General features: G+C 37.6%; 1 protein-coding gene across 1 annotated transcript; it reads right to left on the bottom strand.

Annotated features, from left to right (window-relative positions):
- Positions 1–363: 363 nt before the first annotated feature.
- Positions 364–10,218, bottom strand: LOC143626929 (4-alpha-glucanotransferase, chloroplastic/amyloplastic-like). The gene is made up of 16 exons (XM_077096856.1): positions 9,845–10,218; positions 9,017–9,079; positions 8,188–8,276; positions 8,038–8,098; positions 7,667–7,745; positions 7,321–7,457; positions 7,089–7,247; positions 4,182–4,258; positions 3,872–4,011; positions 3,102–3,133; positions 2,946–3,020; positions 2,754–2,826; positions 2,571–2,659; positions 2,284–2,328; positions 1,166–1,318; positions 364–801 (listed from the first exon to the last, which is right to left on the bottom strand). The coding sequence occupies exons 1-16, from the start codon at positions 10,190–10,192 to the stop codon at positions 697–699; spliced, it is 1,725 nt and encodes a 574-aa protein (XP_076952971.1). The 5' UTR covers positions 10,193–10,218; the 3' UTR covers positions 364–696.
- Positions 10,219–17,914: the final 7,696 nt, after the last annotated feature.

The following is a 17,914-nucleotide window of genomic DNA, read 5'->3' as shown; positions in this document are numbered from 1 at the left end:
TTAAAGTTGAATATCATATATACTTTTGAGACAGGTTTGTTTAGTTGTACATTGGCTGAAAGAGGTGAAATGTGAATAGCCAGAACCATAAAATATAAAAAGGTTAACATCATAAACCTACTTTAAAAAGATAATAATAACAAAAAAGTCCCTCAACCCAAGCTTAGTATACTAAAGTACCGAAACTAGTTAACACAACGAAATAATGTTTTAAGTGCAATTGTGCAAAGATGTTAACATGGATAATACAAAAACATACATTTGTATTTAAAATTGTAGACATTCAAACAATGTTTGTTCCATTTTAGAAAGTAACCGATTTTTATCACTTATTTCATGTATACATGTATCTTAAACAAGTTTACAAACTTTAATATGCCTAACTGGATCCAGGGATTTTTCATATGAAACGAAAAGTTAAGTAGGATTTTACGTATTAACACAAAAAACTCAGAATATATATTGATGAAAAGACATTATTGTCCCAGAAAACCCATTGCAAGTTGGTAAAACATTACACAATACAAGACATGAAATTGGTTATAAACCAATCATGTTTCATTCTACATTTATGCAAATAAATACCGTTTTATTTTTCCTCAACTTACATTACAATATTATGGAGTCTTCAATCTCAATAAGACCATTCACAGGTCTCCAACAAGGATGAAAGTGATATAAAACTTACAAACGCAATCATAGTCGACCGTACATAGAAAGCATATCTCTTAGCTTCTTTGCTTGGGCATCCATGCTTGAAAAGCTCATAGAATCTGGTATCCTCCAACCCCAATTTCCAGCCTATATTCACAGAAAAAAATTAATTAATTAATTAAAATTGATAAGATTACAGCAAAACTTGTTAGAAAAAAAACAAAGGATGCATATCAAAAAAGTTTTCGGTATTCGAAACGCTAAGTTGCAAGGAACATGTCAAAAGTTGCAAAAAGTGTATTTGTAACGCATAACACCTCCTAAATCATATTATTCAAAAGTTATAATAAAGCTTAGATAATATATTTTAAAATTTAACTTGACACTAGCTACTTATAAAATGGTTTTTAGGGTCAAACATATAATCTATAGTTTAGAACCTATCTTCTAATTCTCTGATTGACACAACCCATAAACACCCCAACCCAAAAATGAGTTAAAAGATTATTACTTGTGTTGCTGGAATATTCATTCTAGCAGAACTGCCCAACCCGAGAATATCCTGCATAGGTATGATTGAAGTTTGGGCTACTGAAGCAAGGGCGGCTTGAATTAGAGCCCATGAGATATCATCATCCTCAGAAATTGATAGATAGTTAAGGACCTAAGAAAAACAAGATGATAACAATTATAAGAAAATTAATTTGTAAATAAGAATGATGATCACAAACAAGTTAACGGCTTGTATTTGAGAGACAAGCCTAACTCTTTTATACAACAGTTTACTTTTCATTCGGTTCTCTTTGATGTTTATAAAAAGCATAATAGTATACTAGTCATATTCCCTATTTATAGAAATTTATTTTCGTAAAAAGTAATTACCAAATATAATTAGAAATTTATTTTCACATAAAAAGTAATTACCAATACTTAACTCTACCAACTGATATTTATCCATAAATACTATAATTAGATTCAAATATATACAAAGGACTAGCAAATTACACACACAGACACATAAAATTAGCAATGCTAATGAATAGTGATTTACAAGCTTGGAAAGCATAAGGTACAACTATTCACTTACAAGCTTAAAAAGCACAAGCCACAACTCCTCAAAGCTACTATGATTTTAATATTATTATTACATTTGGAACTTTTTTTTTCTCTAATGTTTTACAAAATTCCAAATGCACCATTGTGACGCTCTTATTTTTATCTACGTTTCGATATACTTCTTTTTTTCAAAACTGACCCGGGTACAAGCTATCCAAGCACAACTTCTCAAAGATACTATTATTTTCATATTTTAATTACTTTTGGACATCATTCGTTTTTAGTTATAGCTTTTAAAATAGAATCACCTTTTATTAATCTACGTTTCGGTATAAACTTTATTCAAAACTGAACCGGGTCAAATTATAATATATTTTAATTTTTTACCATAATAAGTAATGTTTTTTCAAATTCTGAAAATACTGTTGCAACGTGCTTATCTCCACCTACGTTTTGATATAATTTTTTTTCAAAACTGACACGCTGGAACGCGCAGCCGCGCAGGAAGTGAATACTAGTTAATAACACTAGCAAATATATTTGAACATATTGCAGTGGAAATAAAACACTCACATTGCGTTTTTCTTCTTCTGGAAGCACATCCCACCAACCTCGTATCTACGACAAAAAAATACGAAAACTATTAAATGATCGTTGATTTCTGATAACTCACATGTACAATATAAGCATAACATGCAAATAGAGGAAAACCTGTGAGTTTTGAAGTACAGTTGCAATATGGTGTGACTATTAAGTATTAATTATCAATTTTGTATTAGTTCCTTGAACTCAGGTTTAGTAATTAGTTTATCTTTTCTTCTGTATATATTATGTCTTATAAATCAACCGGGATAACTCACCGTGTCATTATCATGAGTTCCAGTATACACAACTTGATTCTTCTCATGATTATGAGGCAAATGAGGGTTTTCTGCATCACTTCCAAAACCTGTTCATACAATTATCAAAAGAATCAGTTTATGAAACTATTGAACTTTAGCCTACCTGATTATACTCAAATGATAATAACATAAGTCTGTTACCAAATTGGAGAACAGCCATTCCAGGTGCCCCAATAGATTTCCTAAGTTGGACCACATCTTCAGTTATAACTCCCTGTAACACGTCACAAGTTCACAACTTATAGTTACAATATTGTTAATATAATTTGTATAAAATTATATCACTATCATTGATAAGCTCTGCATAAAATTAAATCAATTTGTAAATCATACCAAGTCTTCTGCTATGATATTGATGTTCCCAACAGCTCTAAAGATGGCATCAAATAAAGAAACTCCGGGTCCCACCTACTATCAAACAAAAGCTTAGAGAGCATAGGAAATAATAAGTTTGGTATAATAATAGTATATCTAAAGAACATATCTGACCTTCCATCTACCTAAAGTTGCAATTTTTGCTTCTGCAAAATAAGAAATTCAGTATTATACTATTATAGCATGGATATACTTAAGCAAGGTGCATGTCTATAATTAGGGTTTAGAGATAAATAGTTGATGATATATATTTGTCCCTTAAAATGATATTTGTGACGTAACCCAAGTCGATATGAATATTTAGAGTTGTAAACAAACCGAATATTCAATGAACTGTTCGTGAACCCTTCGGCGGGAAATTCTTTTAGGCTCGTTAATACACGAACGAACATGAACAAAGAATTCCATTCGGTTAATTAAATGAACGTCGTTCGAGTGTGTTCGTGAACGTTCCGTATGTGTCCTCTTATGTTCGTTCGTTTATATTTGGGCACTAAAGGTTTTTATATATATTTTTTTAATTTTTAATTTAGTATCCTAGCATTTAACTTTTTCTATTTTATTAGTTTATTCTCTTAATTTTTATACCAGAAATCCTAGTACGCAAATTTATATTAATTTTGGGTGATTATGTCTATTACTTGAGTTTAAGAATGTTTATTTAATTTATCTAATTAATATATGTTGGTTTGTGTTCGTCTGTATCCATTTATGATATTAACGAATGGGCACAAACGAACAGGAACAAAATCATTTTCTTAATGAACGAACACGAACAAGAAATTCCGTTTGGTATGTGTTCGTGAACTTTGCGTTTGTCCAATAAAGGCTTCACGAACGAACATGGACAAGGCCTCGTTCGGTTTGGTTTGTTTAGAACTCACCAGAAGGAACAGCCCAAAAGCCAGAAAATCCCCTGAAATGATCTATCCTGAACTCATCAAATAGATCCTGTGCACGTCTTAGCCGGCGGACCCACCATGAAAATTTATCTTCTTCCATTGCTTTCCAGTCATACAGTGGGCTTCATGTGAATATATTTTTCATCATTAACCACTCATACAAATCCATATAAATCAGGAAGTTTGAATGTCTTACAGCAGCAAACAAAGTTTTTAATGTATTCTGTAAAAGCCAGAAATAAACAATTTTCTTCAAAATGAAAACTATTTACAGAAACTTATGGTAATTCACCTGTCCCATAGTTGACCAGTTTCACTAAATGCATCAGGGGGAACACCACTAACCAAAAGTGGAAACCCTTTCCTGTTCTACAAGACAAATATTGTTTCTTTAATGTATGAACTATGATTAAATAAACAATATCATAACCACAATAATTAAATCTTTGAATTAAAGGATTTAGGAGGTTATATGCACTAAAAATAGAATTGGGCAACTTTCAACGCGCATCTATTTTATCTTACAACGCATAATGTGACCCATCTGATGTGTTTGAGATGAAAAAACACAACCAAAATCGACCCGTTCATCAGTAAATGGGTCTAAAATATGTTGGGTTATGAAGGCCTTTGGGCCGGTTTTATTAGAAGGCCCGGTTTTGGCTCCTAATTATGTTTAACCCTAATCTTGTTTATTATATATATCCCATCATGTAATTGTAATCTTGGTTCTGAGCTAATAAGAAAACCTAGTTGCAGCCCGTGGACGTAGGTCCCCTCGCGGGGACCGAACCACGTTAAATTCTTGTGTCGTTTATATTTTCGTTTATGCGTGTTTATCGTTGTGCATGTGTGTGCTGTTTCGCTTCCGCGCGCCGCTTTGTTCCTAACAAGTGGTATCAGAGCTTTGGCTCGTTGTTTACACACGGTTTTGCACGGGTATCGATCGAAAAAAAAAAAAAGGTAGAAGAGGCTGGTTTGAGAAGGGCTGCTACAGTGCCGCCGCTACAGTGCCGCGGTGAACAGTATCCGGCATGAACAGTGTTTCCGGCCGTGAACAGTGATTCCGGCGGTGAACAGTATTGTCAGAGATCTTCGTTTTTCTGGTTAACAGGGCTGTTCGGGGCTGTTTTTCAGGGCTGTTTGGGACGGTTTTCCGGGTGATTTTGCAATTAGAATTCCTGTTTTGGACTTCTTGGAGTTGCAGGTTTCACTCGGGCGTTGCAGGTGAAGCACCGGGTCGGGTGTTTCGGGTTTTAGGGTTTTTCTTTGGAGGTTGCTCGGCTTCAGGGAACCGGGTTTTGTGAAGACCATTTAGGTTCGGGTTCAGATTTGTTTGCAAGAGATTAGTCTGAGGTAACTTTATATAGTTTATTTACAGTTAGTTGATTTATCGGTTATTGCAAGAGCAAATCGGTTTATTTGGCAGTGTTCTGTTGAACAATCGTCAAGTTTAGGCCCGTGCCCTTGTTGTGTCTGTTCACTGTTTTCGATTTGTTCTCGTTTGTTATTGTTATAACTGAAGACGAGGTGGTTATGATCGGAATGTTTGACGGTTTGGATTTTGGTTGATTGGTTTGTCATGTGAACTTGGATATAGTACTGGTGATGGATAAACTTGGAGAAAATGGAACCAGCGGGTGTGCTGGTGACGGCATAAGTGAAAAAAAAAAATGAGGTTAGTGGCAAGTCATGTTAACTATTGCTCGTTTGGATGATCTTTCGGTTAGGGTTTGAGTTAACTGATCGTGTGTACGGTCATAGAACCCTTGGTACCGCTTGATTTCATGAAAGTTCTACTGTTGTTATAGCTGTTTGCCTGTTAGCTGGTTCGAAACTGTGATTATTACTTCTTGTTCGTTTGGAATTGTGAAGTTATATCTTGTTTGGTGGTGATCAGTGGTACACCATTTGAGAGGTTCATAATCTCGTGTTGGGTAAAGTTATTTGCCGGGATAGTACGAGTGGGGTTCATCTCATGGAGTGTTGGTGTGGCATGGGTTGGGATAACAGGAACAGTGGGAGCTGGGCATAGTCGACTTGGTAGGTTGCGTAGAGGTGAGACATTTTAAGAGTCGATGTCGAAAGGTTTGGAATTCTGCTTTTGAGAATGTATCTGGGGTTGATGCATTGAGACTCAGTGAAGGCGGTGAAGACTCTTGGGTTCAAGATTCTAGTTTGCTTTATTTCTTGTTACTCACTTCAATGAAGCATTTGTTGAATCTTTTAGTTAAAGACTTTTGGAAGATACGGTCTCTGTATCGTCGGAAGAAGTGAACCAACTTCCGAGTTATAAGGTCTTGGCTCGCTGAATCGGGTAGAGCTAAGGGGTTTCAGTTTGCAGACATGAAGCCTGGAGCCACAGTGATGTTAGCTTGAGCGTATTCGGAGGTCTGAACATGTTCGGGGTTTTGGTAACAGTGGGAGCACGCGGTGTGTTCTAGGTTTGTTTCCAAAGGGACGTTGAGTTTGGAAGACTGGGAAATCCGAATGTGAAAATCTCTCCTGGTATAGTCTGCTGATTTTTGGAGAGTGATTATCCTCTGGAAGTCTTTGGAGCCGGTAGTGTGAGTAAGTGAGGGCCGGTTAAGATTGAGGATGAGCCATTGGCGGGTTTTGTCATGGCTGGGTCTGTGATGACCGGATTGGAGCTCTCGGGAGCTTCAATGGGCCTTTCAGGTAACTGATGGGAAGGGGCGCTGCAACTGGTGTGGATTGGTAGAAATCTTAGTTTGTTCCTAGAGAACTGGAGGCTTGGAGAACTTCTTTTGTTGAAGTTTTAGCTTGTTCTTGGAACTGGAGGCTTGGTTGATTTCTATTACTGAAGATTACTAGGTTTACTTGGATGGCAGGCTGGAATTTATCGCAAGGCCTTCAAGTGGGAGATTGTTGGGTTATGAAGGCCTTTGGGCCGGTTTTATTAGAAGGCCCGGTTTTGGCTCCTAATTATGTTTAACCCTAATCTTGTTTATTATATATATCCCATCATGTAATTGTAATCTTGGTTCTGAGCTAATAAGAAAACCTAGTTGCAGCCCGTGGACGTAGGTCCCCTCGCGGGGACCGAACCACGTTAAATTCTTGTGTCGTTTATATTTTCGTTTATGCGTGTTTATCGTTGTGCATGTGTGTGCTGTTTCGCTTCCGCGCGCCGCTTTGTTCCTAACAAAATATTCACTCATAGATATTTTTTACTCACCAGTAGAAAGTATTTCTTGTTTGCCCAAACATCTGCACTGTGATAACCAACATAAATGGGCATGTCTCCCATAATGCTTATCCCCTTTGACTGTGCATAATGTCGAAGTTTTTTCCACTGTCTTTGAAATAAGAACTGCTGCGCAACAAAAATGTCGATCTGGGTATGGAAGGGCAAAATGGTCAGAAAACATGTAATCTGGCAAAATCAAGTCAAAGGGCATATATCTTACAAATCCCCTTTTACTTTGGTAAATATCTTGTAATGCAGCAAGGTGTCGATTCTTTAAAGGCTCAGGCCAATCATACCAGTTGTATGTATCATAACTGTCATCAATAGCAGCAAAATATGCTGCATCGTCAAGCCAACCTATGTAAATATGAAAAGAACACACTAAAGTAAGTTTACTAAAACTATAACAATGTTTTGTAATGTGAGCCACAAAATATGATGGACTTCTCTAATTTCGGAAAACAAAAGGTGTGTAATGTTGATACTTCTGAAACAATAAAATTCAGATTTATACATTTTCAGCTCAACAACAATTACCATAACAGATTAAAGAAAGAATATATTACTTGCAACATCAGGATCTTTGCGAAAATCTTCGAGTTGACATTTGAGATCCCCGTTACTTGAAATGAGCCTCTTTGCAGCCTTTGTCAAAACAGAGGTTGAACATAAAATTTAGTTCAGCTAAAAAGATCTCCATCTCTGAACAATGATCAGACCCAAATTGGTCATATTTGATAGCATACATCTGGGTGTGTTTTAATCTTGGTTTATAATACCCTTGATTCTTACCAGTTATTACGCTTCAAACACGTTCTTTTGAAAAAAGATCTTAAGCAAAAAATACCCTTTGCTTAATAGTTTACCCCAAATCTATGAACTTTCAGCAAGTTCAAACTAAATGTAAGAAACAACTACCCTTTTCTTCATAGTTTACCTTTGCTATCAGTGGATCCTTTATTTTAGCAACAATGTCATAATTTACACGACCTGTGTCCCTGCACAAACGCTACCTTGATAAAGGAATATACATCAAGATGGTAAAAAGTAATAATAGTGTTCACTTCAAGTAATCAATGATTCTTACTGTGGTTCAGGAAGCTCTTCTTGCATCAGTAATCCATCTTTTACAAGATCGTCTAGGGATATCAAAAGAGTGTTGCCACAATTTGCATCCTGCAAATAAACATTTGGAATATTTTACTTCAAAAGAGAAGCACATAAAATTAGGAGCAATGTGCACATCAGAGATCAGACATAACCAATGAAAAATAGTTAGGCCTCAGTTTTGATGCTAAACATTTTATTTGAACACAAATTTAGGCCTAAGAATGACTTCAACTTATATAAAGCAAGCTTCACTTGTTATAACGTGTCATTCTTGGTGTGCCAAACTTAGCAAAGATATGCTGAGCAAAACTGTGGTAACTAATTAAGCAGTAACTAACACGGTAAATACTGAAGAATGATAAAAAAAATGTAAAACGACTTAACAACTTTCTTCCTAACAGAGAATTTAAGGCATCCTAATACTAATAGAATCTTAATCTGATCAATCTTTATGAAGAATTATGGTAAAAAGTGTGATCGGCATCATGGAACTCAAAGAAAAGAAAATGGTACTTTGTTAAACTTAATGTCATCAGTCTGATTTTATAAATTTTCCTCTATTTCCTTTCAGCTCCTCTGTATATTCCTTTAAAGAAATGGGACAATCTAGTTATATGACGCTTATAATACTCCAATACTATTAAGTTTTGATAACTACTTCTAAGGATGAACTCTGTTAGCACGACTCTTCAAGCACCGGCTGCAGTCAGTCACTTACAGCACTAAATATGCTTAAAAGTTCACATTACTAATTTTTGTTAGGCTGTTATCTCTCATTTCTTGATGAAAGTTCCATCCATTAATACCTGTCCAGAATATGGAGATCCTTCCTCATTAGCCTTCCTACCTGGTAGAACAAGTGGGAGTACCTGCATAAACACAAAGAAACAGTTTAGAATCACATACACCTTAACAGATTCAATGAGAGCGACACAGTAGTTTGAAAATAAAACTGCTACTTGAACAAAAATCATAGAGCAAACACAATTTCAGATGTGCAATAAAGAAAAAACCAATAGAATTCTGGAACTAAAAAACTTCCTTGTAGAACACCGTACAAGATTTATCAACTTCAAAGAACTGAGACAAGCGTTCAGTTTAAAAAAAATAATAAAATAATAATAATAATAATAATAATAATAATACTAATAATAATAATAATAATAATAATAATAATAATAAACACTTCTATAGAACACTTCTGTGTTACATTCTAAACAATAATGCAAAACTTGACATATATGCAGCAGGGGGGACATTTATGTAATTCCAGTTTCTATATTGATAGGAGTTTGTTAGAGATTAGTTGTATCTATTTTTCCTTGAGACTCCATTATAAATGGAGGTCTAGTCTTGCATATTTGATTGAGGTTATATATACAATAAAACATTCCATACAAGAAATATTACACAGTTACACTGCCGCAATAGTTTTGTACCTTCGGTAAACCATCTGTTCCGCTTTTAATTTAATCTACTCGTGCACACACTCCCTCTAGATCAAAATTCAGCAACAATCAATGCCATAAACTAACCTACATTACACTATCTCCAATTCTAGGGTTCCAAAACTAAAACTAAACAACAATCAATCCCAATTTAAAACACACAACTCAATTCACCAAGCTATTAACCTGCCAGACGGAACAACCAGCTCGATGAAGCCAATCAACGAACCGAAACGCCTGATCACCGAGATCTCCAATGCCGTAAGGTCCGGTAAACGACGTCGGATGAAGCAGCACTCCGGCTCTTCTTCTCGTGTCACGCGGATCACCTTTCGGAAGCCAGTCCGCGTAGTCCACCGGCAAATCCTCACCGACTGCGTACGCGGTAGTGGCGGTTACGGCGTGAGTGCGAATGCGCGTAATTGCGAGTGATTTACGACGAATTGGAGATAAGGAGTTGGTGGTAACAGAATTGGTTAGTTGTTTCGGATGAGTTGGAAGTAGAGGCAGTAATGAGAGAGAGTGAACCGCCATTGTTGCTGTTTCAGATGCAGGTTTTGAGTGAGTGGGTTATATGTATAGGGAGTACGTGGAGATCACGTGAGTGAGATTCAGCCTAAATTGAATCAACCGCAAAGGTAACGATGATGGACGACTAACTATATTTTTAAAATATTACGACACACATGGGTAGGGATGTTAAGACGTAGGGCACCAAACCCGCCTAAGTGTCAATGCACGTCTTTTAGGTGCTGACTAACATCCGACCAAGCGTCAAACGTTCCTTGATTCCTCAGAAAACGTGGCGTCAAAGATATTCCTAGATATGGTATGAAATTGAATTATCTTATTGAAAAGGTTAATAAGGAGTTGACATCGCATGACCATTAATACTATCTAGTACAAACAGGGGCGGACCCACATAGTGTGGATCGGGGTCTCGGGACACCAATGTTTTTTAAAAATTTATTAGAAGCGGTATATTAAATTTTTTGAGGACCCCATAAGATTTAATACTTGGAACCCATACTATTAATGTTGATGTGGTCTGGTGGAAAGTCCCTTGTTTTATCTTTGAAAGGTCATGGGTTCAAGTCTTACAAGGCTCAGTTTTTGGTTTTTTGTGTTAATTTTTAGTGTTAATCAATCATTTGATTGCTAATGTTGCAATGATAACTTTGGAAACATTCAAACACCTCTAAAATACATATCATTGTTTTCAACTTTATGCATGGTTTTCTTTAGAAACATTCAAACACTTTAAAATATCAGTTTTATTTTTCACTAGTTTAAGTTAATGGTTTTCAACACATCCTTATGAAAAGGTGGATCTAGGTTCTATCTCAAAAATGTTTAAGAAAGGGAAAACAAAGTGTTTATGTGTCAACCCGACCATTTTGACCCGTTCAGGTAGTGATGATTGAAAAGAAAGTTTTATTATGAAATTGTTTTTTATTATGTTCTTCTCCTCGACCCGACCTGAACAACGACCGACCCGAAAAATTTGAACACCGAAAATATGGGACCCCATTGGCAAAAAATCCTGGGTCCGCCACTGAGTACAAACATCACCATAAACCAACCACTTTACCCACAAATTTCCCTGATGCACGTGCAAGCTCCCGGGTTAGTGGATTTCTTGACATGGCAAATGGTCACACTCTCTCTCTCTCTCTCTCTCTCTCTCTCTCTCTCTCTCTCTCTCTCTCCAATGGTAAAAAGGATCTGAACTCTCGCGACAAAATACTCCTAAGTGTTCCGCGAAACTCTATATTTACTAGCATCCGATCATACTGATTCTCACGCCGGAGGGTGGTTACAAGAAGCCCCCCCTCCTCATTTCCTTCTCGTACAGAGCTCACAGTGTTTTGTTTTGTAGGTGCTTCTGCTCGTTCTAGCCGGATTACATCTAGACCCATGGGAAATACTCGATCTTAACCCACAGACTAAGTAATTATACCAAAGGGTGATTTAGTGTTTCTTCATTGGTGTCATCCGTACATTTTGCTAGAACTAGCTTTGTTTAAAACTCCGTACATTTTCTCGGTTAAAATGAGTGTAAAAACACCTACCCTCGCGCCCGGACAAGCGTCAGCCGCCCAACAAAGGGTGAACCTCGTGCTAGACACCGTTACAACAAACCCGAAGGACGTCATTAACGCGCTCAACCATCCGCCCAATTTCACAATAACAGCTAGCATCAGGTTCCGCCCAAGTCAGCAATTACAAACCCTGCTACCACCGAATGTCATGGAATAGTGGGAAGCGGAACAAGAAAAGTTGATTACTTAAAGGCAAGAAAAATTATCGTAGGGAGTCCAACCCATAACTCTGTTTGGCAGAGCGGCAAGCAGCAACGAGTGATACGAACGTGATGAGGAAGAAGATGAACATGAATAGGCTCCTTGAAGGTGTTGTATCACGGATCCTCGTACTACTCGTACTCAGTGGGACAGTCAAGGCGGAAGCCAGCTAGGCAGTCAGCAGCCACATCCATCCTACCATACGGCCTCTGTCACACCCCAAAACACGGCCTAGGTGTATGACACATATGTTGGTACCACGATTGTAATTAAATCAGAGTTACGTTTTAATAACGAAAGTCTTGAAAACTTGTGGATTTAAAATGTAATATTTACATATACAAAAGACGGGATTAAAAAGTTTTCCGTTTGATGTTTAAGGATTACTTGTTTTACTTTACAAAACCACCATTAACATTATATTAAGTTTAAACAAAAGATCCGAGCCATCGGATACACTTCGTCATTCCAAGCGCTAACCTTGATCACCTGCAAAATGTAAGAAAATACGTCAGCAACAAATGCCGGTGAATATGCTGACGCTAAAAATATTTTCTTTACTTAATCACCCCTCGAGACTACGTAGGTCTCGGCCCAACGTGGCTTAGGAATAATCAAGTTAAAACAATACAATTTATAAACTTAAGTCTCTACACTTGGTCCCCCCAGCAAACACTGCAACGTTCGACTAGTTGAGTGCCTATGGGTATACACAAGGTCATACTCCCCGCAGGCGAGCGTAATTGTGACCAGGTGTGATGTGCCCATCACATATATAAGGATCCAGACAAACGTACACGATAGCCTGAGGCCAGTGTTTATACCCTTGTTTATAAATGTTTTAGAGACACGTAGTCTCATGTAAAGTTTTTCATATAACACGTTTGACTCGTTTGAAAACATGTTTGTAAAAGTTGGGGCGTATTCACCTTTTCAATTTGGATCGGGTTCAAACACCGTCCGAGGGTCTTTCCCGTTGCTATCTCGCACCTATAGTACGAGTATAACCATTTGTTAGTCGGATATACAATCCGGCTTAAGACCTTTAGTCTTATTTTATAAACTTTACCTCGATGAACCTTTAGTTCAAAATCTCTTTTACTTTAAAACCTTTAGTTAAAAAGTAATATTATAAACCTTTAGTTTATTTATAAAACCCTACGTTTCTTCTTCTCTAAGAAACGTATTCTTTTCTTTTCTTTATTATTTAATAATAGTTATTATTACTTAAATAATATTTTCATAACAAAGAATATATCTATACTTACACACATATATACATATTTATAAATATTCATAATTCTATCTTTTATTCCTTCCTTGTTATATTTTCTTTTACTTTATCGAGGTATCGAGTATAACCTCGGTTTTAGGTTTAAGCCTTTTATAATATTTTATTATTATTTTGTTCGGGCTTTATACCTACCTTTTCTCGGCTTACAAACCCTAATTATTCGAGCAGCACCTTAACAGCGTTTCACCTTCTCTATCTTCTTGATCAAACTTCTTTTCTCGTCACTCTTTCCTTAGCAGGCCAAATGATAAACACCAATACTTCACCACTTGTCAGCACGCTTCACTAATCCAGCCGTCATGATGTCGGGAATAGCAAACGCCTTCTTGGTTGATACGTCGGTGGAAGATGGTACGAACAACGAGGAAACGACACGAAAAACGAGACAATCGGGACAAGGATTTCGAGGTGGATCGAGGGCACGCTTCCCAAGGTTTAGAAAGATGTTTTAGAGTGAGAGAGAACTGAATTTGAGGTGTGAGTTGTGAAGAACCCGTGGCCTTCTATTTATAGGAAAAAACAGGGCCCCATCGCGATACGCGATGGCCCTCTATCTAAGCCCATCGCGTATCGCGATGTAGGCTTGGCCAGTCACCAACTAGACCTGCCACGTGGCGACACGTGGCAGGCGTTGCGCCATGTGGTGACACGTGGTGATACGTGGCGGAGGTTATGCTACGTGTTGACACGTGGCACGACACGTGCCCATCGTCACTCTTTCCTTAGCATGCCAAATGATAAACACCAATACTTCACCACTTGTCAGCACGCTTCACTAATCCAGCCTTCATGATGTTGGGAATAGCAAACGCCTTCTTGGTTGATACGTCGGTGGAAGATGGTACGAACAACGAGGAAACGACACGAAAAACAAGACAATCGGGACAAGGATTTCGAGGTGGATCGAGGGCACGCTTCCCAAGGTTTAGAGAGATGTTTTAAAGTGAGAGAGAACTGAATTTGAGGTGTGAGTTGTGAAGAACCCGTGGCCTTCTATTTATAGGCAAAAACAGGGCCCCATCGCGATACGAGATGGCCCTCTGGCTAAGCCCATCGCATATCACGATGTAGGCTCGGCCAGTCACCAACTAGACCTGCCACGTGGCGACACGTGGCAGGCGTTGCGCCATGTGGCGACACGTGGCGGACGTGCTGCCACGTGGTGACACATGGCGGAGGTTATGCCACGTGCCCACTGGTTCGCGATGGGTTTCCCTTCTGATCCATCGCGTATCGCGATGGGTCAGGGAAACAAAAATTTCATTTTAAACCCTATGGTTTGGATTTTGGCATTTTAGGTCCTTTAACTTTGGAAACTTGACGTTTTGAACTCGAAATTTTCAAGATGTTACAGCCTCTTCGTTAAAAGACGATCCCGACTACGAAGATAGCCAAGAGAGGGCGGACCCTCAGGGTACGCCCACCAAGAAACTTATTGAGTATCACCCTGACGCCAACGTTGACTTTTCCAAGCCATATAGACCGGCCACCTTGGCAGGAAAGTCGAAGTTCGTCAAAAAGGTGGTGGAAGCAGGACTACCCGCAAACCCAAAGATCCTGTCGACAGTAGGAATGTATGATGGTTTATCCGACTCGGACAACCATCTACAAACCTACATCGTTGCGGGCATGGTTTCGAGATGGATGATGCCATTCTAGTGTCACATGTTTACACTAACACTGGTAGGCGTTGCGCGAGCATGGTTAGAACGCCTACCGGAAGGGCGAATTACTGATTGGGATGACTTAGCCAATAACTACACCCAACACTTCAACCAACGACGATGCCACATTAGTGACCCAATGGATATTCTCAATGTCACCTGCCGGGACAATGAAAGTGTCGAAGGTTTCATCACTTGCTTAAAAAAAGAAGCACTCAACATCGGCGGGGTGGGCGAAGAACTCGTGACCTTAAAAATGAGGGTGATGATGACGAGGTAATGGAGATACATTCTCCAAAACAAGAGGAAAAAGCTAAATTTCAAGGGGCCAATGGATCAGTATACGACACGAGGTATGTTAATTATCTGATTATAATATAGAACTTTGACTTCAGTTACTAAATGATATTCAAAATTTGTGATTAGGTTTTAGTTTTTAATTTTTGGAAATCTGGATATTATTGTTCGCTTTGCAGAAAAAGAAAAAGGAAATCCGGTTTAGAAATGCATTAATGATTTGCGTGACAAAGAGATGCGAGGCAGAACTCTTCAGACCATTGCTGCCTTTTCTATCGAGCTGGAATTGCGTTTAATGTAGCCAATATGGACAACTTCAAATAAATGATTGATGTTGTTGGAAACTATGGGCCACATCTAAAGCCTCATAGTTACCATGAGCTACGTGTTCTGTGATATTCGTCATTTTCGGTTTAACCGTATTTGTTCTTGTACGGTAAACCCGGCCCGTTTTATCTTTCGGATTCTTTGATATAAATAAAAATATTGGTTTTTATGTTACAAATTCGTTTCACACTTTTTGGATTGCGAAACCTCCTTTTCGGTGCCTTAAACACCCTTTTATGATCGAAAACGACTTAAAATGAACTTCAGGGACCTAAATTGACAAATAATCAATGTTGAAGACCAAACCCCACCCCTAGTGAGCGCCGCGCCGTGCGGCCACCAAGGAGCAGGGTGGTCGCGCAGCTCCTAGGCCTATCTGCAGTGTTTCCCAGCTCGTTTTTGTTGTTTTATGCCTTGTTTGACCAAATTAACCAACCCATTTGCATGTAAACTCTTGAAAGAAACACTATCCACAAACCTTTACTCTATCCCTATACGTTTGGAGTTTATCCTTAATAGAACTTCTAACATTAGTTAAGTCTTTATTTTAAATAGTTTATCTCATGATATTTATCACTTTGGAATGTCGGGTTCGGACTTGACAATTTATCAAGACCCGAACCGACTAACCGAACACTCGTTAAAATCCCGTTTGGTATATCTAACAAGGGGTCGTGCACTATTGCATTAAACCAATCCCCATATATTTACTTAACAAATGTTAAGTACAACTAATGAATAGAATACTGATGTTTGCGTACGGTGCATTAAACTATTAATGAGTTGGAAATTTATCTTTGCACAAGTTCGTGTTTTAAATTTATAAAAGTGATTTCTACTAAAACTAAACACACATAAAATAAGCAAGTGTACCAATCGTATATGTAGGATAGTATCGGTAAGAACCAAGTATCGACCCGTGGACACAAATGTTTTGGGGTTGATTTTCAAACTTTTTATAAAATATAAATGCTTATATATAATATATTGGTGACAAAAAGAGAAGTTCTAAACGAGTAGTTCAATTATATGAAGGTTACCATCTAAGATCAAGAATCCACTCCATTTATCCTTGATGATTATAAAGTAAACATGTGATAAACTTATCGAAATAATATATGATAGAATAGCCCTTCATTTCTAAGTGAGCATATCCTGTGACATAAAAGAAAGTAGCATGCGCATTTTAAAGTCAACCCTTTCCTAATGTCATGCTACAACGAGAATGTCAATTTAAGTTGGCAAGTAGTTTAGTAAAGTAGAAAGATTAGGATTGACTTCGATTTCTCAAATACCAATTCTAACAACTTTGGGTGGTTATAGTTTAGTCACACAACCTCCACTTGGTTGATTTAAGTAGGTTATAATAACACATTCCGTCAACATATGATTTCTTTAACTAGCATGATAACCTAAGCAATCGTGTTAACGATGCTATTTCAGAATTATCAAAACTAGAGAAATAGATCATAGATTATATCTCATCATTTCTAAGTACAATATAAGGATCCACGTTTCGATAAATTATCAAAGTATTTCTTTCTTTCAAGAACATGAATCGATCATGAATGATTGTCAATATGATTGTCAACCAACTTTGAATTGTTGAATTAAGATAATGAAACATTTCTCATCAAAAGATAATTGCAAAATAACCATGTACTTTACTAAACTAAATCACATGTTTAATATAATCATCAAGTAAAACAAAGCTTCTTCATAGATTTTAGATGGTAAATGGAGTTTAGCTCATAATGAGCATTGTTATGAACATTAAAAGAGATGATGATAACAAACACATGATTAAACTAGAACAATCTAACCAAATGTGGATGAATCTCTCTCCTTAATGATGACGATGGATTATGATGATGTTGATGATGATGGATGATGATGGTAACCTCCAAGCCTTCAAACTCTTCACAAGATCTTCAACATGAGTGTAATGTGAGTGTTTTTATAAGAGAACTCCGTATAGAGATCTTCTTCAAGCACACTTGCTTAATGTAACATGAGCCTCTATTTATAGGCAGTCTGGAGTGAGAGGCACGACCCCATGTCCATGTGTCCAGTTGCATTAAATGCTGTCAGAGCATACATGATGACTCACCACGGCCCCATGCTTCCTGAGGGACGGCCCCGTGCTTTTTAGTTACATGTGCTCATTCTTTTTATCTTATCTAGAAGGTAACCACGACCCCTTGGTGACATAAGCCCGGCCCCGTGCTTCTTTCTCCAGTATTGTCTTTTCTTGTAGAATCTTGTCTTTTCTTGGGTTCAGAAGCATGGAGGCGTGGTGCTTGAGGCATGGCCCCGTGCTTGAGTTTTTTCTTGAGTTTTTTTTTCGTTTTTCTTCGTCTTTTCACTTGTT

Source organism: Bidens hawaiensis, unplaced genomic scaffold (genome assembly GCF_021521415.1).
Source record: "Bidens hawaiensis isolate Kalapana, Puna unplaced genomic scaffold, B.hawaiensis_p1.1 tig00004539_1, whole genome shotgun sequence".
Taxonomy (NCBI): domain Eukaryota; kingdom Viridiplantae; phylum Streptophyta; class Magnoliopsida; order Asterales; family Asteraceae; genus Bidens; species Bidens hawaiensis.
Note: the sequence above shows the minus strand (reverse complement) of the source record. Positions and strands in the feature narration are given on the sequence as shown.

Coding starts and splice junctions, on each gene's coding strand:
- LOC143626929 (XM_077096856.1), bottom strand. CDS start 10,192: ATGGCGGTTCACTCTCTCTCATTACTGCCTCTACTTCCAACTCATCCG. Junction 3,134..3,871: donor CTTTTGGGCTGTTCCTTCTG/GTGAGTTCTAAA, acceptor CTTATTTTGCAG/AAGCAAAAATTGCAACTTTA. Junction 2,660..2,753: donor AATGGCTGTTCTCCAATTTG/GTAACAGACTTA, acceptor TTGTATGAACAG/GTTTTGGAAGTGATGCAGAA.